The 26,231-nt window shown below is 54.6% G+C and overlaps 2 protein-coding genes across 4 annotated transcripts; one reads left to right on the top strand and one right to left on the bottom strand.

The window, feature by feature from the left end:
* Positions 1-71: 71 nt before the first annotated feature.
* NACC1 (nucleus accumbens associated 1) lies at positions 72-20,600 on the top strand. Of its 2 annotated transcripts, none has more exons than XM_045192494.3 (6): positions 72-132; positions 14,973-15,869; positions 15,958-16,131; positions 16,877-16,982; positions 17,081-17,178; positions 17,790-20,600. In XM_045192494.3, exons 1-6 carry the CDS (start codon positions 99-101, stop codon positions 18,041-18,043), a joined length of 1,563 nt encoding a protein of 520 aa, XP_045048429.1. In that variant the 5' UTR covers positions 72-98; the 3' UTR covers positions 18,044-20,600. The 2 variants fall into 2 exon arrangements, with proteins under 2 accessions (XP_045048429.1, XP_053773888.1); XM_053917913.2 differs by lacking the exon at positions 72-132 and adding an exon at positions 1,084-1,301.
* Positions 20,601-22,519: 1,919 nt separating this feature from the next.
* On the bottom strand, positions 22,520-25,349 carry STX10 (syntaxin 10). Of its 2 annotated transcripts, none has more exons than XM_024556904.4 (8): positions 25,228-25,349; positions 24,810-24,979; positions 24,564-24,658; positions 24,425-24,487; positions 23,359-23,466; positions 23,165-23,271; positions 22,979-23,073; positions 22,520-22,891 (listed from the first exon to the last, which is right to left on the bottom strand). In XM_024556904.4, exons 1-8 carry the CDS (start codon positions 25,260-25,262, stop codon positions 22,815-22,817), a joined length of 750 nt encoding a protein of 249 aa, XP_024412672.1. In that variant the 5' UTR covers positions 25,263-25,349; the 3' UTR covers positions 22,520-22,814. The 2 variants fall into 2 exon arrangements, with proteins under 2 accessions (XP_024412672.1, XP_024412673.1); XM_024556905.4 differs by having other exon boundaries at positions 23,169-23,271.
* Positions 25,350-26,231: the final 882 nt, after the last annotated feature.

Below are 26,231 nucleotides of genomic sequence, written 5' to 3'. Positions count from 1 at the left end.
GATCAAAATGCACCGTGGAAAGTATGTAACTGTTGTAACTGTGTCCTGAATCACAGCGGTTGCTCCTGTAATTAAGGCCACACGTCACCAGCCCATTCATGGATGAGGAAGTTGAGGCTCAGCAAAGAGGTGGTAAGCGAGGAAATCCAACACCTATTCATCGCCTCCTGAATTCTGGATGCCATAAACACATTATTTCAGGGCATCCTGAAGGCTCTAAAATCAGACTGAGTTTGAATTCCCAGACTTACTATATGCTCTTGTAAAGTTACTTAACTCTTTGGACCTGAATTTCCTTACCTGTTAAATAACAACCCTAGCTTCAAGACAGAGCAAAGATTAAAAGACAGAATGCCTGGAAAGTGTGCAAAGCAGCCCCTTTCACATAACCCCCAGTATGTTCTAAACCGTGTAGGAAAAGAGGACAGCGTAGTGACTTGGACTGTCTGAGCTCCAATTCCCAGCTTGCCTGCTGCTTGTTCTTAACTCTCTCTGTGGTTACGTATTCCCATTTACAAAATGGGCGGAACTTTTTAAGGTTCGTTATTGGGTTGTGATGAGAAGTAAACGTGTTAGTGAAGGTAAAATGCTTGTAATGCAATCTGGCTAGCGTGTTAACTTTTACTGTAGCTTCTAACCCTAGGTTTGAATCCGGGCACCTGCCACCACTTCCTTGCTGTGTAATCTTTAGCAGGTTTCTTTATCTATCTGCGCTTCCCTAATTTCTATTGTGTGTGTGTAAAATAATTTCTATGTAGAAATGTTACCGTGATGTTTAAACGAGGTCATTCACATAAAGAGCCTAAAACAGTGGCTGACACGATAACAGCAGACAATATTGTTTGCGTCTTACAGGAAACTAAAGGCAGAGCGACTTATCTGAGGTCGCGGGACTAGAGCGTGGCGGGGGTCGGGATTCGAACTCTCAAGCACAGACGAATTATTGGAATACTCCGAGGGGCTGAGGCAGGAGACGGAGACGGAAAGTGGCGCGTTCGGTGCTTGACTGGCCTCGCCTAGGGGGCGGGACGGAGGGCGGTGTGTGGGCAGGGCCACTGCCGTTCCTCCCCAGCCCGGCGACCGCCGCGGCGCGGCTTACGCTGGCTCGGCGCTCGGCTGGGGCGGCCTGGCCCACAATGAATGGCCGCCGCGGCTGCCGCTGCTGCTGAGGCGGAGGCCGCGGAGGCCGCGGAGGCGGAGGCCGAGGCCCCGGCGCAGGGGGTCGCGCCCCGGGCCCAGGCCCTGCCCCAGCCGCCGCTGCGGAGCACGCCAGAAGCACCCGGAACGCGGCCACGGCGCAGGTGAGGCGGCCCGCCCCAGGCCCGGTTCCGGCCTCCTCCCGCCGGGGCGGCCCTAGGGCATCCGAGGTCCGGCTAAGGACTGAAGCGGGGAGACCTTGCGGGGGGGTCGCGCCCTCCGAGGAAGGAGGAACCAGGTCCAGAGCCTGCACTGTGTCTAGACCGACGAATGTGGGGGGGGGGCCTTCCCCCCGCCAGCGGCCTTGAGTGTCCAGCCCCCCGGCCCGGCCGCGGGGCTAGGGAAACGGCGGGATCCGGCTCAGACCTCCTCCCCTCATTGCCAGTCGGGGGCGGGGCGAAGCTGAGACGGGGCAGGTGCTGGGAAGCCAGGGAAGTTGGAGGGCCGGAGGGGTAAAGTGAGGAGGCCCCCGGGGAGCCCGGAGGGGGAGGGGAAGGAGGAGTCGGGCTTTGGGCCGGCAGAGTGCAGGGAGGAGGGGAGGGCGGCGCGGCGGGAGGGAAATGGCTCGGAGGGGGTCGGGGCGGGGCGGGCCTTGCAGGTTTGGTCGTTGGTGGAGGTGGGTGGGTCAGGTTACAGGCTTGGGGGCGGCTGAGGAGAAGCCCAGGAAGTGGGGCAGGGTGGGTGTGGGCGGAGTTAATTCGGAATCGGGGGTTGGGGGAACCGGCAAATAGGAGGTCCCGGAGATGTTTGCAGGGGTCACCGAGGTTAAGGTTGGAAAGATGTTGAGGGGGAAAGGCCAGATACTGGGGCGATCAGGTAAGTTGAGGAACTATTGTAGGAATGGGGGAAGGAGGAGCTTTTGGGCTACACTAATGGGGATGTGAAGGCAAGTCCTGAGAAACTAGTGTTGATCAAAAGTCACGTGCCAAGATGTACCCCCTTTTCCTGGCCAGATGTTCGCTCTGGGCCAAACCTGGGGAGTTTCTTCTTTCCCATACTTAATTCCTGTAAGGCTCTGGGTCCCCAACCTACCCTCTGGGCAAGCCTCTGCTGGCTTTTCCATGGCTCTGGCCTGCCAGGTGAGTGTTTGTGTGGGCAGCTTGGGAACACCTAGCTCCGGCATCTTGTTTACCATGGGGGTGGCCTTGCGCACCCCCATCCCATATATCTGCAGACAGGCAGCCCAGCTCACCTTACCTGACTATGTAAGGGTCCTAGAATCTTTCCCCACTTACTTTGAATGGAGCGTGAGGTTTAAACAGCCACCGTCTTATACCATGGCTTCCCAGGCACCAGTTTCCTGAAGGTGAACTGGGAGGTGAGTGTATGAAGTTTTGTTCATTGTGTTTTGGAGGGTTACTATGGGGTAATGGACAGGTCACCAAAAAGGGGATCCAGTTGGCACCTACACCCTGGCCCAGGCCCTTGGGGCTGCTTGTCCTGGGGCTGTGCTTCCAGGACCCTGTCCTGGGCCAGGCTGTTCTGAGTTTGCCGGTGGATCATTGATTGCTCACCACCTCTAGGTCAGTTTAGGCTTTCTTCATAGTACAGAAGATGGGGCTTGGGTGGCTTGTCCCAGGTCACATGACCAGAGACACTGGCATGCTTGGATTGGCTAACCCTCAGCCCAAACCCACAATCCCCAGAGCTGGCCTTTGAGAGCCATGCCTGGGGGAGCTCCCCAAACTTCCAGAATCCTTGGCAGGAATGCTCATTCCTCTTGCCATTCCAAGAGATGGGTCAGTGCCTTTTGGGACAGACTTCCTGGCATCCCAGGGGGTAGGAAAAGTGAAAGCTGCTTTCTCAGATGCCTGGTTATATACCTCATCCCCCATTCCCCTTCTTGGAGCCAAGAGGTCAAAGGTGACAGCTGTGGACTGACAGGGGGAGGCGCCCATGAGAATGGGGCTGGGCCCTGGAGCTGGATTTTTTCTTTGCTTGCCTGGTTTGTCTTTTTCCCACTTTGGTCCCCTGTCAACCCACCTCAGCTTTTGTTCCTTTTCTTTGAGCTAATTGCAGGGCCATTACCTCTGTCCTGGGAACATTGACTTGGGAGCCTAGCACCTGAGGCAGGAGCCGAAGACTGCTGGGTTGAGTGGTATCGGCCAGATCTGGGTTTAGTGATGGGTAGTCACTCTCTTTCCCTCCCTTCCACCATTCTCCCCATAATTCCTAGAACTGCCCTCTGCTTTGTCCCTGGCCTCCTCTCTTCTGTGGCTGGCCTTCTGGTTCTGGGAGGTGTGGGAACTGGGCCAGCAGCCCTATGTAAAGAGACCTGCCTGGTTGGGCTGAGGCTGGGGCCTCCTCTGGGCTCCAGGCTGGGTACTGAGGACAGGGGTGGTTATCTCTATTCACACAGCTGGAACAGGGCAAAGACTGGTGGCAGCTGGCTGTGGTGTATGGATGGTAAAGAAGGCGGCTGTGGGTTTGAGCCTGCACCTGGAGCTGTGGAATGCACATTTAGCAACTAACTGCTTTTCTGTAAGGACTTTGGGTGCACAGACCTAAGGCGCCAGAGGAGGCCAAAATCGGCAGGGCGTTGGAGGTGGAATACAAGTAAAGGGACCCTTGGAACAGTTTTCTTTCACTAGGGTGCTGATTCCCTGCTAGGGGCTGGGGAGCAGCCCTGAGTAACAGATCCTAGAGCTGCTCTCAGCAACTTTTATTCTAATGAAGGTCACCAACCTCAGACAAACAAGCGATCAAGATCATTTCTGCTATTCCTGTGTTCACGAACTTAGTGAGATGAGGGAAAATGACAGTGAATGCTGGCGGGAGGGAGAGCTTTAGATGGAATGGTCAGGGAAGGCTTTTGGGAGATCTGAGCCTTGAATAATATGAAATCATCAGCCTGTGGTGGTGGGGTGCTGGGGCAGGGAAGGGCAAATATTCTAGGCAGAGGGGGACAGCCCATTGAGAGCCGTTATTGAGCCTGTGCCAGGCTCCTGCCAAGTGCTCTAAATATCTTGTCTTCATGAGGGAAGGAGCCAGAAATGACCCTGATATACAGGCAGATCCTTAGTGCTGTTCATAGAAAGGAGGCAGCCACTCTCAGGGTCTCCCCGACACCCCAGATGCAAGTCCAGACCCCTTGGCCTGCAACGGGGCCTGTTACAATCTGGTGCCTCAGGCAGGCATTGAGGAGCCCCAGGACATTCTTGAGCAGGACTGTGAGGCAGTGAGAGCTCTTGTTGGCCTTGCAGGATCTGTTGTTGGGGTTAACGTGGAGGATTGGGGGTTGGTCTGGTGAGGTGTGACTGGGAGTTCATCGGTGTCATTGCCGAAGCTCACAGTGGAGAAGGTGGCCTGCCAGCCCCAGGGGGATCACTGCATTTGAGGCCGAGGTAAACTGCCCAGGCTTGAAGATACGGAGGTGGTGATTATACCAGCCGCTGCTCCTGTTAGGTCCTCCCTCCCCCTCATCACCCCTGACCGTTTTCCTGGGTACCCAGCTTCTCCGAGCACTTTCACACATTTGAACTCATTTAAGCCCATGCCTGCTGTGAGCAAGTGGCCCCCCTCCTTGCCTCTGATCCTGGGTGCCCCTGCTTGAGAATGTCATCCCTCCGTCTCCCCATAGAGAGCCCTTGAACCAGAGGCCATGAGATGGGACTGGGTAGGTGGCTGTCTCGCGTCCAGTGCCTGGTTATGGTTATTGTCCCATCTCTCCCCTACTGCCTCCTTGGTGAAGGTCTGAGTGTCCTCAGAGACTAGACTTTGTTTCATGACTTAAGCGCTGGCTGGACTAGGATGAGCTGACATGCTGTAGTGGAGAGAGTAAAATTTCCCCCTTAGCAGCACTCTGCTACACTGTTTGTGGCCATGCAACCCTTGAGCAAAGGTCTTGCCATCTGCACCTCTGTTTTCTCATCTGATATGTGAGGACAAGCAGGCATATTTGTACCTCATTGTGTCTCCACCAGGGCAATTCTGCCCCCTTGGGATGCTTGGGAATGTCACAGCTGGTCTGGCAGTGCTACTGGCCTCTAGTGGGTGCACAGGGTGCTGTTTGACATCATGTAATGTACTGGGCAGCCCACCACAGAGAATGATTGTCCCCAAGGGTAGCAGTGGGGTGGCGGCCACTGGTGAGGGTTACATGAGAAGTTAGTGTCCGGGCGTGATGCTGTGGAGGCCCTGGAGGAGCCCTCTGTAAGTACTGCCTGTTGCCATGAAATCACATAAGGGTTGGGAAATGGTGAGAGGCATAAGATGTCTCCATTGCTGTCAGGGAGTTTGCAGTCCGGCGAGGGCTAGGTGGATGGACAGAAGGGGACACCGCTAATACTACCAGCTGGCATTCCTGGGCACTGACTGCATGGTATGTTACTTGGTTTAATCTCTGAAACAGCCTTGTCGGGCTGCTGCTGCTGTTGGCCCCTTTTATAGTTGCGTAGACTGATGGTGGGGCAAGCACTACAATAGATAAATGTTCCTGGGAGCGAAGAGGAAGGGAGGTGTGATTCTAAGCAGAAAGCTTTGTGGGGGACATTTGAGCCTAGTAAAATAGTAAGACTCCAGTTCTTAGGCCCTGCCAAGCCCTGCGTGATGTCCAAGCGCGTTTCAGCAAGCCCCATCCCAGCAACCACCCACCCTCAGCCCCTCCAGACTCCTTCGTGGTAGCTGTAGCAGTGACTCCTCAGGGTTTTTGCATGGCTGCTGCCCAAGTGTCCTTTGGGTGTGACTGTACTGAGGGAGTAGGATATCCCTCAGAAAAGAGGGCTTGTGGTGGGAGTGGAAGGGGGGCTGAGCTGCTGCTGGGTTCTCCTGGAGCTGCTGCAGGTGGAGGCTAGGTTGCCCGGGGCTGCTAGGAGAGAGTGGGAGGTTGGAGAGGCAGTAGGCTAGACTGCTCATCCCTGGAGGTGGCAGTGAAGGAAGGAAGAGTGGAGAAGAGCAGGGGGAGGCTGGATGAAGGTAGGTGGCCTCCCGTAGGGGAGCAGAAAGAACAGCACACTGCCTGGCCCTTGAGAGCACCCTAGACCCTGGGTGGGGGCCCCCAGATGGGCAGCAGATCCCATTTCTGCAGAGGACATGCCCAGCAAAGAAAGAGCCCTGGCTTTGGCTTTGGCCTTGGCCTTGGCCTGTCTTGACTTCCCTTCCCCCACTCTGGCTTCTCTGAGCCCCCAGTTCTCCTATCCCTGAAATCCGGGCTAGTCACAGCAGCTGCCTGCTGTGGGGAACAAGACCGTACTAAGGGAGAGCTGGGCATGGGCCACCTGGCCAGCCATAGTCAGGAAGCCTCCTAATTATTGGACAAGAGTCGGGTGGCCTGGGTGTGATTCTGGCCCTCGACCTCATCTTTCCATGGTCTAAAGACTTGTTTCCTCCCCCAAACTGAAGCACTGCCTCTGAGCCCTTGCTGGGCACCTATGCACAGTAGGGACCATGTGAATGCCAGCTACTGTTGTGAATCCTGTCCCCCACTGTGGATTTAGTGGCTGCTTTTCAGGGAAAAAGAAAGCGAGTTCAATGTGCACAGACTTTAAAAAATACAGTTGCCAACAGTAGGATCTGTACAACCAGAGCATTTTGTGCGTCACTAGCGAACGTTTGCTTGAGCTGTCTAATTCAGCCCCTGCAGAGGGTCCCAGTGGCTCTGGGTCTCCCCCCACCCTCCCCACCCCCCGCTGTGGCAGGATCTGGCCACCTCTTGTTGAGCTGGGTGAAGGATTGTGGGGCTTTCCAGGGGCCTTAGGTCCTTCTTATGCTTGGAGTTGGTTTCCCTTAACTTGTTTACATGTCAATGGGCCATCACAGCTTCCCTGGAAAGTGAGCCAGAATATCCGGGCCTTTGATAGTCCCTGATAAGGCACACATCAGTACCCTCAGCCTGTGCTGCTGGAGAATTCGGGTCTCCCTTCCCAAAGAGCTGGCAGTTAGTTTCCACTCCAGGAATTGCTGGCTGTACAAGTTGTTCCATTGCAAGCCTGCCGCACCCCAGCCTGGCCCTCATTTGCCAGCAGAGTGAGCACTTGTTCACTTGTAATTGAATGTGTTCAATTACATTGAGCCCTAGCTGGGACCCTGACCGCTGGCCACCCACCTGGTGCGGCCCTCAGAGGAGGGCACATGTCTGCACCACGCCCTCCACGCTGGCTGCAGCAGCTCGCACTGAGGTGCACCAGATACACCTGCCCAGCCTCAGAGACCCCTTTTGAGTCCCACTCCTGCTTTAGTCTCATAAATGTAGAATGAGATGGGGAGTTAGGTTGGAAGCAATGGAAGTAATTCTTTGGGCAAGGGACACGGCCATGTGAAACAGGCCAGTGCCCTGCCCCAGTGGAGCTGACTGACACAAAGCCAAGGACACATCTCATTTGCTGGATGGTGGGCAGCGCCAAGGAGGAAAAACCAAGAGGGAGAAGCGACTGAAGGAATCAGGGTTGGGAGATGCTCTGTCCTTGGAAATTCAAGATGGTGATTGGGTATGAAGAGTCTTCTAGAGGTCTCAAGAGCGGGCAGGGCCCCAGTGTGCATTGTAGAGGCCCTAGTGGTGTGATTTAGGGCCCAGATGGTGGGAACTGGTTTTGAAGGAGTTCAGGGTGAATCTAACAGTCTTGGCCTGAGTGGGGAGCTTTCTAGTGAGAGCTACAGCTAGAGCAGGCCTGGGGGGATGGGAGCTCAGGTGCAGTAGGCACACTGAATTGGCATCTAAGCTGCATGCAAATCTGACACCCACGGAGAGGTTCAGGCCACCATAATAAAATGCCATAGACGGGGAGGCTTAAACAACAGACACTGATTTTCTCACAGTTCTGGGGCCTGGAAGTCCAAGGCGCCCACACAGTCAGGTTCCAGTTGAGTTCTGGTGTGCTCACATGGCCTTTTCCTCTGTGTGTGCTTGGAGAGAGACATACCTCTTTCTCTTCTTATGTGGATACCAGTCCTGCAGCATTGGGGCCCCCTTACTGTGACCTCATTTAACCTTAATTTTCTCCTATAGACCCTGTCTCCAATACAGGCACGTTGGAGGTTGGGGGCAGTGGGGACACCAGTTCCATCCACAGCAGAGGACTGAGCGCTGTGCGAGCCTTCACCTTCCTTCACTTTCTGGAAGGACCACGCCTACTTCTCCCTTAAGGCACTGCAGGCCTTCCCTGTGCCTTGAGGGCACAGTCCCAGCCCAGCGCTGCCTCATAGGCGTCCACTCCCTCCTGGTTTCCCTCCCTCCAGATCTCAGCCCTCCTGGGCCAGGCGAGAGTACCCTGCATGCAGCACACTGACTGTGATTCTAAATTACCACATCCCTCGCCACCCCAGGCTCCCGGACACTTCCTGGCCCAGGCAGATGCTTGGCAAATATTTACTGAGTGACTGTTGGGAGGTCATGGAAACCGAGTGCTATGACCTCACATCTCAATGGGAGACCTGCTCAGGTGCAGACTGGGACTGGCAGGGCTCTCTGGGCTCTGTGGGCTCTGTGTAGGGTGGGGGGCTGCCTCTCCCCTCCAGGGGAGTCTAGGGTTTTGGCCTGAGTGGAGAACTTTCTGGTGAGAGCTACGGCCAGAGCAGGCCTGGGGGGATGGGAGCTCAGGTGCAGTAGGCACATTGAATTGGCATCTAAGCTGCATGCAAATCTGGCACCCACCGGGAGGTCCAGGCCAGGGGCTCCATGGCAGAGTTGTGGGTGACTAGTTAGATGGTATTCTACGCCTGTCTTAGTCAGCTCAGGCCACCATAATAAAATGCCATAGACGGGGAGGCTTAAACAACAGTCACAGTTCTGGGGCCTGGAAGTCCAAGGCGCCCACACAGTCAGGTTCCAGTTGGGTTCTGGTGTGCTCACACGGCCTTTCCTCCACGTGTGCTTGCGGGGAGAGACATGTCCTTGGTGCTGTGTGTCCACCTCCCTCTCTGCTCTTTTAACACGTTCCACGTTGTGCGGAGAGAGGATTCAAATACAGTTTTCTGTGCTTGGGGAGTCTAGTGGGATTTCATGTTCTCCGAGGTGAGCATAGGAGCTTGGGTGGGAAGTACAGAAGAGGAGTGTCCTACCCAGGATTTCTCAGAGCAGGGGCTATAGCTGAGACAGAGTAGGAAGATGTGGGCAGTGAGAGGAGAAGGGTACTCTAGGCAGGTTGCACAGCTTGGCCAAAGGCCTGGCCCATAGGGGGAACCACACAGGGGGCCCGATGCCTGAGATAAGTGGGGGTGAGGGGCTCATCTTGGTGGGAACAAAATTGTTGGGTTGTTTGAAGACCACGACCCCTGGGTCCTTCCCACCACTTTCTCGCAAGTAGGTAACCTGAGTCAGTCACCAGCTGCTTTAGACCCGTTTCTTCTGGGAGCTCGTGAGGGCTCTGTGGAGCTTCCCTCATAGGGCTAGTGTAGGTGAAGGGCTCTGTGCAGGGACAACATGCGCAGGTGGTAGTTCCTTCTGAGTCCGCCAGACTGGACTCAGGGAAGGGAGCCCCAGGTAGGTCTCTAGGATTCCTTGTGGCCCTCTTACTATGGTCTCAAAGCTCTTTAAGAGACTCCCCCCAGCCCCAAACCTGTTCTTTGCCGGGCAGCAGGGCCACACCAGGTCTCTGCAGCTTATAGACCTGCCACCCCACTGCCAAGCCCTGTGTACTAATTGTCATCCTGTGCCCCCTCCCCCAATTGCTAAGCTTCAAAGCTGGGGGTGCTACGCTCTGAGGCTAGGGGTCAGGTTTGGCCAGAATGTCAGGTTCAGAATATTGGATGCTCCCTCCCTGCATCTGTCAGTGCTTCTGTTGCTGAGCTGCACATTCCCAGGGAGGGGTCTGGGTGGTGCTGAGCTATGGTCTCCACCCATAAAGGGGGAGATCCTAGCTCTAACCTGAGAGGGTAGCCCTAGGAGACTGTTTGCAGTGGTGCCTGGCACACACAGTTCAGTTAGGGTGATCCCTCGGAATGCCCCCTGCAGCCCCAGAAGCATCCACATCCGCACCCCCTCCGCCCTCTTTCCCCCTGTGCAAGAACCCTGCCGGCTGCCCTGTCCCAAACTGGACTCATCTGGTTTGGGCTCATCTGTTCCTGGCTTGGTGCTGTGTATCCACCTCCCTCTCCACTATTTAACATATTTTTTTTAATTTATTTTTAAGATTTATTTATTTATTTTAGAGAGAGGGGAAGGGAGGGAGAAAGAGAAGGAGAGAAACATCAGTGTGCTAAAGGTACATTGACTGGTTGCCTCTCACATGCTCCCAACTGGGGACCCAGCTGCAATTCAGGGACATACCCTGACTGGGAATTGAACCAGTGGCCCTTTGGTTTGCAGGCCGGTGCTCAATCCACTGAGCCACACTAGCTAGGGCTATTGAACACATTTACAAATATTTATTGAGCCTCTGCTTCTGTTCTGAGTTGCTGATCATGAGCAAATCTGGCCATAGTACCTGCCCTCATGGACGGGCAGTCTCCTTAGAGGAGAAACTGTATGTACAGCTCTTAAAACACTGTCCCCCCAATTCCAGGGCATCAGATGAGAGCATGGGTGGCTTCCTGTCCAGGGTCAGTGACCATTGCAGGGTAGAATGAGAGAACTCCTGTGTCCCCCAACCCATGAAGCAACTGCTTGTCTTAACACTATCTCCCTTTACCAAGGACTGTTCCTCCTTCCCAGCAGGGTTGGCAGGGGACTGGGGCCTAACAAAGAGAAGCCAGACCCCATCTTGACCTCCCCTTCTTCCTCTCTTTCTTCCCTCCCTGCTGCCACTACCTCAGTACTTTGTCCTGTGTTCTGGTCTCCCCACTGCTGCTGGGAATTCTCCAGGGCTGGTGTAGGCCCCATTCTCCCTTGCTCCGAGCTTCCCATTAATCACTCTCAAAAATATTTGTCCTCACCAGGCCAAAGCCCCACCTGTCCCACACCCCAGCAGCCCTGTCCCCCTGGGCTGCCCTCCAGCCACACTGGCCTCTTTCCTGCCCAAGACTGTTGGTGGCTCTCTGTCATCCCCCCACCCTTTTGCCATGCCCCCAGGGTTGGCTGCTAGATGACATTCACCCCAACCATAATTAAATCTCTCTCTCTGTCTCTAGACAGAGGGTTCTATGAGAACTCTCCGCAGGGCTGTCTACCCAGCACCTTGCAGTCTATCAGGGTGAGTTGGGTGCCTCCATCCCCGTTTTATAGATGAACAAACTGAGGCACAGAGAGGCGAGGGGTTGGCCTGAGGTCACATAGCTAGAGAGTGGCGTGGTGACATCAGAACCCAGGTCTGGAGCCTCTGGCTCCACAGCAGGCCTGTTCTGCCTTGGTCCTCCCTCTTGGGGTGTGAGCCTTCTCTGAAGCACCTTCCAGGGGCTTGGGACCACCCTCTCCCTTGACCACCTTGACTGTGGTCACTTGGGCCCCCGAGCAGTTTCAATGTGGCAGCCTGAGGAGGTAGGTCAGGGCTGCCAGGCCCTGAATGGGGCTCTCTGGGCTCTGCCCTGTGCCTCAGTTTGAGTCCCTGAAAGGTATGTGCTTCCTTCTAATGGGGTTTATTTTCTCCGTCTCCTCCTCCGATTGCCCTAAGTGATTCTGATGATGACAACAAGGAGGGCACAGCTGAGGGAAATCACAGGTTTCAGTGCCCAGGCAGACCCTGGTTTGAATTTTGTCTCTGCCGCTTACTCGCAGACAACTTCGGGGTAGTCCTTAATGTCCACGTGGCCTCAGTTTTCCCAGCTGAGTATTGGGAGTACGAAATCTGCCCTGGAGGTTCACTAAGAGGATTCAGGGAGCCCATGCAGGTCTCCTGGCAGCTCCTTCTGCAGGAGCCTGTGTGCTCAGAGGGGCAGGACCTGTATCTCCCTCTGGCTCTGCCAGAGGGAGCCACTCTGTGAGTCCAGAATGAGTTTATAGAACCAGGTTGGTCTTATCAGCTATTTCCAGGTGGAGAAGTAGAGATTTGGAGCTTCTGATCCTGGAATGAGTCAGTTCTGGAGACAGTACTCATCCTGGCCCCAAGCTGCACCTCTGAGCCCACAGACACGAGGCTGCTTCTGTTCCCCCAGGCAGCCCATTCAGAATGAACCCAGCGTTACTCAGGTAGGACCCGAGTCTTGGCCCGTGGAGACAGGTTGGAACGGACTTGCTAAGGAAAGCGAACTGGGGAATGAGGGAACGCTAGCTGGGTTCTCTGGTTAGTTCCTACCCCCGGGCCTTTGCATGCACTTTTTCTGTCATTTCTACTCATTATTCTCACTAGCCTAATGCTGCTCAGGCCTTTCTTCTTATCCCTACTCTGCTTACGCAGGACCACTACCTTTTCCACCCTGTAGAATTACAGGGGACACTCTTACCCGTGATGGCACTTGTAAAGCCACATCACCCTTCAGAGGCCTTTTGTGACTGCCACCACAGTACAGGACATGCATGCCCTTCCCACCTGACCACCTCTCCTGGGTTGGAGTGTGCACTGACATAATAGACTGTGGTTCAGAGTGCACACATTTAAGAGGTCCCTGGTCCCCCACCACAATAGTGGTCTCCCCACAGGTCAGGATAGAGGTTGGCCTCTGTGAACAGGAACCTTACATTTGTATTTCTTTCCCACCCATCCTCAATACTTTGGGGTTACTTTGCATGAATTAAATGTGTGGTATGGTTTTACACATTTTATTTTAAAATATTATTTATTTTTGCAAGTAGGCAATATATCCATCAGGTTCAAAATTCAAAACACCCATAGAATATGCCTGGCAAGTGTCATCCCTAGTTCTGCCCAGAAGAAACTTTACGGGTTCAGTGTTGTCACCATGCACACACCATGCACTTGACCCAGTTAAAGTGTGTGAGTTAGCAGTTTTCAGTGTGGTCACAGAGTTAGGCCTCCATCACCACAGTTGTAGAACATTTTTCATTGTGTCGAGAAGAAACCCTGTAAATTTGGTTGCTGGACTCAATTCCACTTGGGATTGAGAGGCTGGGCTCCCCCACACCAACAAACAATTCTCAGGCACCAAAAAAGTGTCTGAGAATTCAACTCAATTCTGACAGTACCTGGAGATTGCTTCAGAGGCCACAGGTTAAAGGCTCCGTCCTACAAGACTGCCCCTCCCACACACTGCAGACACCAGTTGCAAGCCCAGGTTATCTGTGCTCATACTCTGGCCACAGATTGGAGGTTCCAGTGACCTCCTTCAACTCAGAATCCCAGTTGCAAGTCCAGGTTGTCACCTGTGCTTCTGACTGGCTGTAAATCAGAGGTTCCTGTAAACTTCTCTTTGGGTTCGATTAATGAGCTAGAGCTGCTCAAAGAACTCGGAGAAACATGTCACTTAACTAGGTCACTGGTTTATTGTAAAAGGATATAACTCAGGAACAGCCAGGTGGAAGAGCTGCATAGGGCCAGGCCAGGTAAGTGGGAAGGGCCCCAAGCTTCCCTACCCTCTACTGACAAGCCACTCCCCCACATCTCCATATGTTTATCCTGGAAGCTCTCCCCAAACCATCTTCTTGGGTTATGGAGGCTTCATTATATAGACTGAGGAAATCATGTGCTGTTGGCAATCCATCTCCAGCCCCTCTCTCCTCCCGGGGGTGGGCAAGGGGCTGAAAGTTCCACCCCTCTAATCACAAGGTTGAGTCTTTAAGCAACCAGCTCCATTCTTAGGTGTTTCCAAAAAGTCTCCTTAACATAACAAAAGACTTTTCACTCCCAGCACTTCAGAAACTCCAAGGGTTCCTAGATCTGTACAGAGCCAGGAGTCATGGACAAAGACCCACTATATGAAGTACATATTTGGGTCATCTGAATGACCAAATATCTATTTCTTACACATCACAGTATGGCATCCTGCCTCCTTTTGCTTGCACCTTCCCCAAATTTCCCAGCCTCCGGAAATCACTAATCTGCCTTCTATCTCTGGATTTGCCTGTTGTGGACATTTTATGTAAGTAGGATCATATAATATGTGCTCCTTTTGTCTGGCTCCTTGCATTTAGCATAATGTTGTCAAGGGTCATATATGTTGTGGCGTGCACTGGTTCATTCCTCTTTATGGCTGAGTAATATTCCACTGTATGGAGAAGCTACAATTTGTTTATCCATTCATCACTTGGTGGACATTTAGGTTATTCCTACCTGTTGGCAATTGTGGAGAGTGCTGCAGTGAATATTCACATACATGTTTTCCTGTGGATATATGTTTTCATTTCTCTTTGGTATAATTGTGAGGAATAGAATTGCTGGGCCATATGGCAACCGCATGCTTAACCCATTTGAGGACCCGCCAGATGGTTTTCCACAGCAGCTGCACCATTTTGCATTCCCACCAGCAATGTAGGAGGGTTCCAGGTTCTCATCCTTGCCAGCACTTATCTGTCTTTTTTCTTCTAGCCTTCCTAGTGGGAATGAAACAGTGTCTTGTTGTGGTTTGGATTTGCATTTTCCTGGTGACTAATGGTGTTCTCATGCAATTTCAGGATTTCTTGAGTGGTCATTTAGTCATTCAACAAATGGTGGTTGAGGGTCATGTGCCTAGCACTGTGGGTGCTCTGGGAGTTCCCATGCCAGTGTGTTGCAGAGTTATGCTATGCATGGAGTGCTAGTGATGCTTGTGCTCACAGGGCATTCACTGTTAACTCGTCTCATATTTAAACACATGTAAATTTGCCTTTCCCCCTTGTCTGCAAGGGACAGCATGTAGCCACCCTGGTCTGTAGCTGGTGTGGCTGATTTGACAATCTGTCCTAAAGGAATGGAAGGAGTGGGTGGCCCCTCAGATTCTCAGTGCCCCAGCAAATCCACCATGTGGCTGGGAGTAGGGGTAAGCATGCCAGCTGACCCCATCCCTCTGTTTTTCTTCCCCTGTCCCCTGCACAGCTGCCACCATGGCCCAGACCCTGCAGATGGAGATCCCGAACTTCGGCAACAGCATTCTGGAGTGCCTGAATGAGCAGAGGCTTCAGGGCCTATACTGTGACGTGTCTGTGGTGGTCAAGGGCCATGCCTTCAAGGCCCACCGGGCTGTACTGGCTGCCAGCAGCTCCTACTTCCGGGACCTGTTTAACAGCAGCCGGAGTGCTGTGGTAGAGCTGCCGGCAGCCGTGCAGCCCCAGTCCTTCCAGCAGATCCTCAGCTTCTGCTACACAGGCCGGCTGAGCATGAACATGGGGGACCAGTTCCTGCTCATGTACACAGCTGGTTTCCTGCAGATCCAGGAGATCATGGAAAAGGGCACTGAGTTCTTCCTCAAGGTGAGCTCCCCCAGCTGTGACTCCCAGGGCCTACATGCCGAGGAGGCTCCATCTTCCGAGCCCCAGAGCCCTGTGGCTCAGACATCGAGCTGGACGGCCTGCAGTACCCCATTGCCCCTCGTGTCGCGCGTCAAGACAGAGCAGCAGGAGTCGGACTCCGTGCAGTGCACACCTGTGGCCAAGCGGCTGTGGGACAGCGGCCAGAAGGAGGCTGGGGTTGGTGGCAGCAGCGGTGGCAATGGCAGCCGCAAGATGGCCAGGTTCTCCACATTGGACCTGGCCACCAATCGGCCGCCCCAGCAGGCCCTGGCGGCGGCAGCAACAGGGGGCGTGGTGAGCGGGCCCAGCATGTCTGAGCGGACCAGCCCAGGCACCTCAAGCGCCTATACCAGTGACAGCCCTGGCTCCTACCACAATGAGGAGGATGAGGAGGAAGATGCAGGCGAGGAAGGCACAGATGAGCAGTACCGGCAGATCTGCAACATGTACACCATGTATAGCATGATGAATGTTGGCCAGAGCGGTGAGGCACCCTTCCCACACCTCCTTCACCGCCACCCACACCCCTGCCACCCCCATCCCCACCACATACTGCCCTCTTTCCCCTGCAGCTGAGAAAGTGGAGGCCCTCCCTGAGCAGGTAACCCCCGAGTCCCGGAATCGCATCCGGGTGCGGCAAGACTTGGCGTCTCTCCCAGCTGAACTCATTAACCAGATCGGTAACCGCTGCCACCCCAAGCTCTATGATGAGGGCGACCCCTCTGAGAAGCTAGAGCTTGTGACGGGTAGGTTGGCCTCATTTGCTCTTCAAACCCCCCTCTCCTTCTACCCTGGGCTACTTGGCCTGTGGCACAGCCCCTGGCTTTGTCCGGGGGCATCTGACCCCCTTTGTGTTGATACACATCAAAGACTGGCCTCTAGGTTTTTAGTCTGGAGGCAGGCATAAGCATTGGGGAGCATCATGGCCACAGGGAGTAGATGAGTGGTTTCCTGGTGGTATGAGGGTTATCTATGTTACAGTTAAGAATTTGGTCCTTGGTCCTGGCCTGTGTGGCTCAGTTGGTTGGAGCACTGTCCCATAAACCAGAAGGTCACAGGTTTGATTCCCAGTCAGGGCACATGCCTTGGTTGTGGGTTTGGTCCCAGGTCAGGGCACAAGAGGGAACCAATCAATGTTTCTCTCTCACATCTGTGTTTCTCTCTCTGTCTCTCTCTGTCTCTCCCTCCCTCCCACCCTTCCCCTCTCTCTCAAAATAAGCATGTTCTCAGGTGAGGATTAAAAAATAATAATTTAGCCCTCAGAGTCAGGGTGCCTGAGTGCAAGTCTGCGCTGCCTGTTCTTTTTACCTCCTAGCTGGTTGTGCTGGAAAAAGCTACACATGTACTAGGTGGGCCTGGCATGTAGGTGCCCTGTGGACAGTGACCCCCCCATCTATGTCCTCTGCTGAGTACAGCCCTGGGGCAAGTTGTCAGGGAGGTCTCGGAGGCTCTAAGAAGTGGGCTTGGCCACCCTCCATCTTCTCCCTCTAGGCACCAACGTGTACATCACAAGGGCACAGCTCATGAACTGCCATGTCAGCGCGGGCACACGGCACAAGGTCCTGCTGCGGCGCCTCCTGGCCTCCTTCTTTGACCGGTGAGGCCCTAGCCAGAGCCCAGGAAGTAGGGGAGCTGCCCCGTGGCCCCCATCACCACAGGGGGCCTGACTCCCCTCCCCCATGGTCTCTTCCCCAGGAACACACTGGCCAACAGCTGTGGCACTGGCATCCGCTCTTCCACCAACGACCCCAGACGCAAACCGCTGGATAGTCGCGTCCTCCACGCTGTCAAGTGTGAGTGGCTAGCCTTCTGGAGGCGGGTTGGGGTAGGCCTGGGGAGAGCAGATGGTCCTTTTCTCTGGTGTTGGCCCTGATAGGTCAGTAGGGTTCAGTGTTAAGAATTCTGAGGTTCAATCTAGGTTTGTTGGGAAGAAGGCTCTGACTGGTTAGAGATTTCTTCTTGGGGTGGGGGGGTGGGGCAGGGCACTGAAAGGAAGGTTGTGTCAGATGTGGGGGTTGGGGGCAGGGGGTTCAGACTCAGGGTGGTCACAGAAGTTTTGAAGCAGCCAGGCCCCAGCCAGTGGGGTCAGGAAGGAACTCTTAAGTTGGCATGTGGAATCCCCTAATTCCTAAATTCTGGCAGATGGCCCACATTCTTCAAGAGCGCTGGGCCACCCCGGCAAGCCCATGTACCCTGGACACATGGCAGAGCTCAGTCGGGCGTGGGGCCTGCTAATGGGGTGTAGCCTGCTGTCTGTAAGACCTCTGTTCTCACACCTCCAAAAGGGGCTCCCGGGTGTCCTGTGGGTGAGGGTTGAGGGAGTCAGGAAAGGCATGGCCAAGTGGCTGCTGGTGGGATGGGAAGCAGGGCTGCACTAGGCCTGAGCTGTCCCCTCCCCACACAGACTACTGCCAGAACTTTGCCCCGAACTTCAAGGAGAGCGAGATGAATGCCATTGCAGCTGACATGTGCACCAATGCCCGCCGCGTCGTGCGGAAGAGCTGGATTCCCAAGGGGAAGCCGCCTGAGGGTGACACCTACACCACCTTCATCGGTGACACGGGCAAGTTGGAGCCGGACATGATGGGTGTGGAGCACAGCTTCGAAACGGCCAGCCATGATGGCGATGCTGGCCCCTCAGCTGAGGCCCTCCAGTAACCCCCCACCACGCCCTCCACGAGGCCGTCACACTCCCCTTCCTGTCACCCCCCCACCTGCCACCTTGGTCACGAGCTACTGTTTGTCCCTCCCCAGGACCCACGGGGTGTGCTGCATGCTCTCAGCCCCTCGGCCTCCCTTCCCACCCTCAACCCCAATCCGAGTGGGCTGGGAGAGGATGGCAGTGGTGCGAGCTCTGTGTGGCCTTCTCTCTCTCTCGCACACACTTGTGCACAGTTGGGGAGCACTTGCTCCCCTCTCCTAACCCCTAGCAGTTGTTTCCCCATTCCACTCAACCAAGCCAGGCAGGGGAGGGTCCGGTCTGGGGGCAGTCCTCTGCTCCACCCATCACTGCAGCCCCTTTGGGACTTGCAGAGGGGCCCAGGAGTGCCTGGGACCCCTTTTGCCACCACTTCCCAGTGCTTCCACGTTTCCGAAAGCGCCTTCCTATCTCCCTCGTCTGTCCCTGCACCTGGGGCTGGGTTAGGCGAGGCTGTGGGGACTGCCCTTGTGACAGCTGAGGAAAACTGAGGTTGAGAAATCCCAGGACTAACCTAAGGTGACAGGCGGTGGTGGGCTCAGTGCCCATCTCCTTGACCCTGTGCTCAGCCTCTCTTGCCCCCATTCAGTCCCCTTGGGGCCCAAGAGGGGCAAGTCCTGAGTGAGGGGTGCAGATGGAGAGTCTTTGATGATAGGACGAGAGGTTTCCGGGGCTCATAGGTGCGTGTGCGTGTGCATGTGTAGAAGTTTTGCTTTGAAGCGAATGAAGATATGAGAGGCAGTGGGACCAGGGTTGGAACCAGGGGAGCACGCTGGCAGGCTGCTGCCCTTCCCTCCCTCCCCTACCCCGTCCCACGGCAGGGCTCCCAGCCCCCATCCCCTGTACATACTTTTTAAAACATTTTTTTAGCTAATGAAATACTGAAGTATAAGATTCCTTTTATTTTTCAAACCAATGGGACTGTGTCTGATGTCCCCTTTGGTCCCGGGGGCCATAGAAGGCAGGATGGGGTGGGGGGTGGGAGCAGGCTGACTGTGTTGTGTGCATGTGGAGTATGGGTGCATGTTTCTGAGGTGGGACCCCAGGCCTGGCCACCGCTGCGACTCTGGGGTCCGGCCAGCTCCCCCACCAGCTCCCCCACAGGGCTACGTTTGAAGGGTCTCCCTGGTCTCGGCCTGTTGGCAGAGCCCAGTTCTGGGGACAGGGCAGGACCCACTCCATTGTTAGCAGTTTTTTGCTGAATTTTCTTTCTAACCATTCCTTTTTCTAGCCTCACTCAGTGCGAGTGTTTTGATTTTTTTAGTTTTATGTGTGAACCAGAGGGTTCTTGTTTATTTTTACTCCCCATCCACCCATGCTGGGTGTCATTTGACAGTTTTGTCTCCAGTCCTTTTCTTCGCCGCCTCACCTCTCGTCTTTTCCCCAAGTCTGACAGCCCATTGCTTCCTGAGGCAGGGGGTTGCCAGAGGTGAGTGGGGGCCTCCCCAGTGGACACTTGGAATCTGACTTGGAGGTCTCCCCCCACCCAACAGTCCCCACCAGCCTGTGGGAAAGGGGTCCCTCAAGCATCTGCTTGTTCTGGTGGAAGGGTGCCCAGTCCGGCTGGGATCTTGGCACTCTTCTTTCTGGTCTGAGTGTGTGGGGGGGGAACATACAGGAGGGAGTTGACACCCCAAGCTAAAGCACAAGCACCTTAGTCACACCTCCCCTGCCCTTCATCCTGGCCTTGACACCCAGCGTCATCCCAAAGCACAATATCCTGGTCACTTGGTGGTCCCCTGGGGCCACAGAAGGGTGGGCTGGGGCTCCAGCCAGCCCCCAAAAGGAAGCAGGAGTCCCCGGTTTCTCCCCCTTCCAGGCCTTAGCTGGGGGCCAGCTCCTGGGACTGGTTCTCTTCCCCACCCTTTTTTCTGGGCAGGCCCCTGCCCAGCCACTGTCCTTGTCCTTAGGCAGGGCTTGCCCCATCCTTCCTCCGTACCCCTGCATCACTGAGTTGGGTGGCAGAGCCCTCTTGTTTCAGGGACCCCCAGGAGGTTCCCCTGGCTCCAGGGACTGTGTTGTTGGTCTGGGGGTGTGGGGAGAGGGGCTGGGCAGGGGTGCAGGGGAGGAACTTCCTCACCAGGAGAGCCAAAGACAGGGTCGTGCCTTACCCCAGGAGCCACCCCTGTGCCCATCCACCCTGCCCCCACCCCCAGGGCAGCCTGCTGCTGTTCCTTTTTACCCCTGCCCTGCTCTGAGCTGCATGCCCCTGCCCCTGCCCCACCCAGGCAGCCAGGAAGGAGCAGGGATGGAGAATCACTGACCAACACAAAAAAGACTGGAGGCCCCCTCTGGCTCCCCTGGCTGCCCCTCGTCCCAGTAGGACAGGCCACCTGCTGTGTCCACGTGGAGTGCCAACACCTGCCCTGCTCTGGGCCAAGTCCCCCCTCCCCCTCCCCGGCCTGTAAGTGAGATTGCACATTAACTACTGTAAGGAGAGGAGCGCACTGGGAAATGTGAACATGAGAACATCAGTGACACTGATGAGGAGAATAAACTAAACGCCTTTGTAACAGCCCTGCTGCACGCTGCTCACTGGGAAGGGATGTTCACCACACGCGGGTCCCCCATTCTTCTGCAGAGCAATGCCTCCCACTGCCCGGGGCTTCATGTTGACAAATGCAGCAAGGTCATGGCTCAGGGTGCACTAGCAAGTTCCCATGCCAACTGTCATATCAGCATCAACGCGAGGGGACGGGTGGCACATTCTTCTCAGGTGGACCTACAGATTCAGGCTGCCAACACACTCCACTTACACCACCTGCAGGCTGCCCAATCTGTAGATTCTCAACACTGCCCCCAGGCTGTTCCTGCACACCTGACCCCCAAAATCCTGTGTGGGCATCCCCTGGAAGCTCTACTGAATGGGCTACCCCAACCCACTCACTGGCTGCCCTGTGGTCTGACAAACCCCCACCCCAGGCACATGTCCTAAACATGCCCCTCAAGCCAACACAGCTTCTGAACAGCCAAAAGCTGAGATGGCAAGTCTAGCTATAGGGTTCTGAGAATATGAAAGGACAAAAGGTTAGATGGAGCATGATAAAGACATGGAAGTGCCTTAGGGTCCCATTGATTTCATAGCTGTTTTCAAGCAGTTGGGAAGGGTATTTACCTATCGGAGGGATTCCATCGAGTCAACAAAAGATCTGTGCTGGGAGGTAGACAGGGAAGCTACATCTCTGCCCAGGCCAAAGTCCTTTGGCCCCATGATAACAAGGGAGCTCCAGGTGTCCATGAAAATGACAGTAATAGAGTTGAGGTTGACCCTTGAATAACACGGGGTACAGTCAGAAACTGTGTAAGTTTACTGCCCCCAAACAGTCTACTGTTGACCAGGAGCCTTTTTGATATCATAGTGAAGAAACATATTTTGTACATGTATCATATACTGTATTCTTAACAATAGGATACAGAAAAGATTATTCAGAAAATCAGGAATATACATTTACAGTATTTATTTTAAAAGTTGGTGTATAAATGGCCCTGTACAGTTCAGACCTGTGTTATTCAAAGGTCAACTGTATTCCACCTCACAGGGTGACCTGAATGTTTCAGCAAGACCAGCCTCTCGAGTCCTGAAGTCCAGCTTCAGCTGCCAGAAAGGGGTTTTGAGAGCCAACAGCAATACCAACAAAAATCCATAGGTGGCTCTGTCTCATCTGACTCTCAGAGCACAACTTTTCGCCCCAGAAAGACTTAGAACTAAGTATAGGATAGATCAAGAGAACACAATAGCATTAAAAAAAGGATTCTGTACATTTTTGGTTCTTTTTTTTTTTTTTTTTTAAGGTTTTGACAAATTGGTGTGATGGAATAACAGCCTTGTAATACAGCACTTTATAACATGTATGTGAGTGAGTGAGATGCGTGGTCCCCGTGCCTGATTACTGAAGGTGAGGGGTGGGAACTAATGACAATCTGAGGGTCACAGTACTTACAAGTTTACCTGGCTTACAGGAGCCATTTCGTACTCAAGAAGGTTCTATGGCAAAGCCCTTAAATTTACAAAGACTGCCTTGTTAAAAGTGATACATCCATCACACAGAGAACAAGAAACCAGGTGTGCAGTGGAGCCCAGCGTTACCTCTGGGTGACCACTTGGAAGTGACCACTCAGCTCCATGGCTAAGGCACTTACCTACCTTGGACACAAAACAGGCAAAAGCTGTTCAGGTTGAACTCCAAAAGCTCAAGAAAGATTCATGGTTTGAAATTTCCAGGTGTAATCAAATTATCCATCATGAAAACCAAGAAATAAACCAGAATAGTCTTTTCTGCACCCAATACTGACCACTGAAATCCCTAACATGCACATAAGTGTACACACGCACACCCGAGCCACACAGTGTGTGCAAACAGGCTTAGAATGAAGAGTTCCCCTTCAGGAGGCAGCCGCGAGTTTCGAGTCAACATGCCATATAATATAAACATGGATAATAAAGGCTGGGATTTTATTTCCAAGTTGGCATATGTAGAAGGCACAGGGGCAAATAAATGGCTTTGGGGCACTGAAAATAGAAATGGGGTGAGGTGTTCTGACGTCCTCCTACCTCCACCAACCCTTAAGCGCACTTGAAAGAGAACCAGTGGCAGAGGCTCTGACCCAGGTCCCCAAGGGCTCTGGGTGAGAGCTTTGGGACAGCTCCCCAGGCATTACCCCTTCTCCCAGGGGACAGGGCCCTACCAGCTCCCCTAGCTTGAGGGATCAGCCTCCCAGAGAGGGCCAGGGTCAGAGAGAGAAGAGTAGGATGAGAACTAGGAGAAGCACTCCCAACAGCACCACAATTGCACACCACTGTCGGCGGTCTGGGGGTGAAAGGGTCAGAAGTCACGGGGGTGGCAGCAGCACCCCATGCTCCCCACCCCCCAAATTGCCTTCCCCAGGGGACTCACCACTTGTCATGTGGGATACTTTGGCCATCTTCCTGAGGACCCCATCCATCCGTGACTGGGTGTGGTCCATTTCATGAGCAAAGGCGTCCAGAATGCTGCCAAGACCAAGATGATTTTAGCCCTTGAAGGGTCCCCCAGTACAGCCAGCCTCAGGCTCCCCGCCTACCCTGGGGGTGCTGGCCTCACATGCCCTGCTCATCCAGCTCCTCTCCAACACGGCTGGACATGTGCTTCAGAACCTGGATACTTCCAGACACCATTTCCAGCTGTTGGTCCTGTTGGTCCATGATCAGCTGCAGATTGGAACTGCTGTCATCAGGAAGCCCTGAGCTGTCTGTCCACAGGCCCTTCCAGCCCACGGCCCAACTACCCACACAAACCTGCTGCGTGGCCTGCTGCTCCTCAATGTAGCGAGAGGTGGCTGAGACCATGCTGGCATCTAGCAGGTCACTGGATGATTTCTGGGTGGCTGGTTTGCCTGTTAGCATCTGGAGGGGCACAGATCACAGGCTCAGGCACGGATGCCCACTCACCACAGAGCCAGATACAGGCAAATTTAAACAGTCGTTAGTCAGTAAGGCAGTTCCTGAAGTGGGATGGCCTGGGTTCCTGAGACCCACTTATTAGCAAGGTGACTGACCCCAAGGCCATAACACTTGACCTCCCTGTGCATCAGTTTCCTACCTGTAAAATGGGGAGAACTATAATCCCTGCTTCCTTATGTGGGAAGGAAGAAATGAATTAATCCATGGAGAACACTTATTACCACATAAACAGATGTCCGTAAGAATTTGTACTTTAATCCCCAAGGCAGCACACCAGGAACACATGTGGGCACTGCTACAGGACTCCCAGCTGGTGTGGGCCTCAGTTCCCCTACCATCCCAGACCCCATGTGGGCTTATGATGGGATGAGGAGAGGTTGGTGGTTTCACAACATACAAAAAATGGGCACACAACACAAAGGGGAAAGGTGCACATACAGGCAGTAGGGAACATGCACACAAAGGCATGAACAAGTACACACAAGACAAGCACACCTACAGAGGGAAAGGGTGTGTATGCCCAAGACAGGCAGGACACACTCCAAAGCCAAGTTCACATACTCAGATGGGTCAGGTGCATACACAAAGCAAAAACGTAGGCATATATGCTGGAAACGGTAACACACAGAACAAAGAAATGGGATAGATATACAGACACCACCCACCCACCCTGAGAAACCAGTATAGACTTCCAGGAGAAGGCAGAAGGGAGTATATGATCAGTGAGGTCTCAGGTATAAACACACAGAAAGCAGACAGGTAGAGAGCCAAGAGAACTGCACACAGAAAGGATGGGCGTTGCACATAAGGAGCAGACTTACACTTTCCGGGGAAATAGGCACACACGGAAGAGAGGGCCACCCCGAAAGATCCCGTGAGGATGTTGATCAGGATGCCTTACCTCTCTCTTATTTCTCTCCACGAAGGCTACTGCTGCTGGACTGACCATATGGTCCTTCATTTCCTGGGGGTGAGGACAGCATCAGAGAGTAAAGACGCCCCCACCACCCCACCCTCACCCCATCCGAACCTTGACTCACCTGGACTGCCCCCCGCATCTGCTCCACGAACAGCTTCCTCTCCTGCAGGTCCCCAGCTGGGAGCTTGAATTTGCCTGGGTTGGCTTCCACAATGCGTATTCCGCGAGTCAACAGTCAAGGACAGAGCCAGATACAACCCTCTACTCTTCCTCAAAGGACTCAACGCCTCCCTTGTATCCAACCTCCCAGCTCCCCCGGCCACGGCAAATGGACTCTCCCAAGGAGCAGCCCCCCCCCCAAGGATATCGATGGTCTCCTCCAGGTCCTCGAGGTCCCACTCGACGCTGCGCAGGCCGTTCCGCAGCTCATTGGTCGTCCAGTCCAGCTCCTCGCGTCCGATCGCGGCGCCCTCTTGCAGGAGCTCGCACCATCGCTGGTACAGCCCGCGGGCTGTGTTCACCGCCTTTTGCACCTCGCTGCAGGCAGGGGCACAGCGGGCGCGGCTGGGAGCAGGAGGGCCTCTCGCCCTTTGCTGCGCCCCCAAATGGGGGGAGGGTGCGGTTCAGAGGACCTCCCCATCCCCCTGCGTACCTCTCACTCGGCCACCGGGCGATCCCGCCCGCCGCGCGCACCCCCGGACCGCTTGGCACGTTGCGGCCCGCATCCGGGCACTGGCTGGCAGGGGCCCGAGCACCCTCTGCCCTCCCCCATCACTGTCACTCACCCTCGGACTACAAAAAATGGGTCTTCGAGAGACATGTCACCGCCCCCCCGTCAGAGGCTGAGCCCCCTCCCCTCTCGGCCTTGCTAGCAGGTTTCCTCCCAGCTGTGGAGAACAGGCCTCCACCCCCGCCCCGCCTACGTGACCCGTATCACCATAGACAGCAGGACTGCCCAGAGAGAAAGAGAGACCTCGGAGGCCGGAAGTGAGGGACTCCCGCCCCCTCCGTGGCCATCTTGGTTGTGGGCAGAGACTGCTTTCTGAGTGCATGCCCCATTCCTTCCTGCCGCTCATAGGCTTGCCTTATTCTGTCTGCTCCGGTTCGAATTGCAACGCGGAATCTCTGGGTTCGAGACTCAGCCCCTCGAATTGTTGCGGCGCAACCTCAGTTCCTTTCTGGGCATTGTAAATAATAATAACTTCCCTGATATCAGACAGGATTGTGCCTAGGGAAGGGGCGCTCGTTCGATTCGTATTTCCTCTTAACGAACTCCCTGGGCTTGCACCCGGCTCCTGTGCGGGAGTGGCAGACTTGGGAAAGGCTGGAGGAAGAAGTGATCGTCCCACCTTCCCGCGGGTGGGGTGAGGCGCGGGCATTCTGTGTGTAGTTTTGCTGAACTCCCCTCCTCTTTTTTCTTGCGGACGAGGGGCACATCGAGGTCACCCTGGGGCGGGACGGCTGTTAGTGGGTGCCCCGGTGATGCTTCTGGGTCTTCTAGGGGGAATAATTGTTGAGTCCCCATATGCAGGAGGCGGGACCTGAGCATCCTCCAAGGGTGCCTAAGAATTTTAGGGGGAGGAACGGTAATATCTAGAGACGGTCCTGCAGAGAGGACCGTCCACAGAAATAACTGTGGAGACAGGGATGAATGGGTCCTCGCCGAGTCACCCCTAGTGCTGGCAAGGTCATTGTGTAGGGTTCCTGGGATATGGTGTCAGTGGGAGCCCTGAGGTCACTCCTACCCGCCCACGGGGGCATTCCCTGAAGGGCGTCACGCTTCCCAGGC

The sequence above is a fragment of the Desmodus rotundus genome, unplaced genomic scaffold, assembly GCF_022682495.2.
Source record: "Desmodus rotundus isolate HL8 unplaced genomic scaffold, HLdesRot8A.1 manual_scaffold_463, whole genome shotgun sequence".
NCBI classification, from domain to species: Eukaryota; Metazoa; Chordata; class Mammalia; order Chiroptera; family Phyllostomidae; genus Desmodus; species Desmodus rotundus.
Note: the sequence above shows the minus strand (reverse complement) of the source record. Positions and strands in the feature narration are given on the sequence as shown.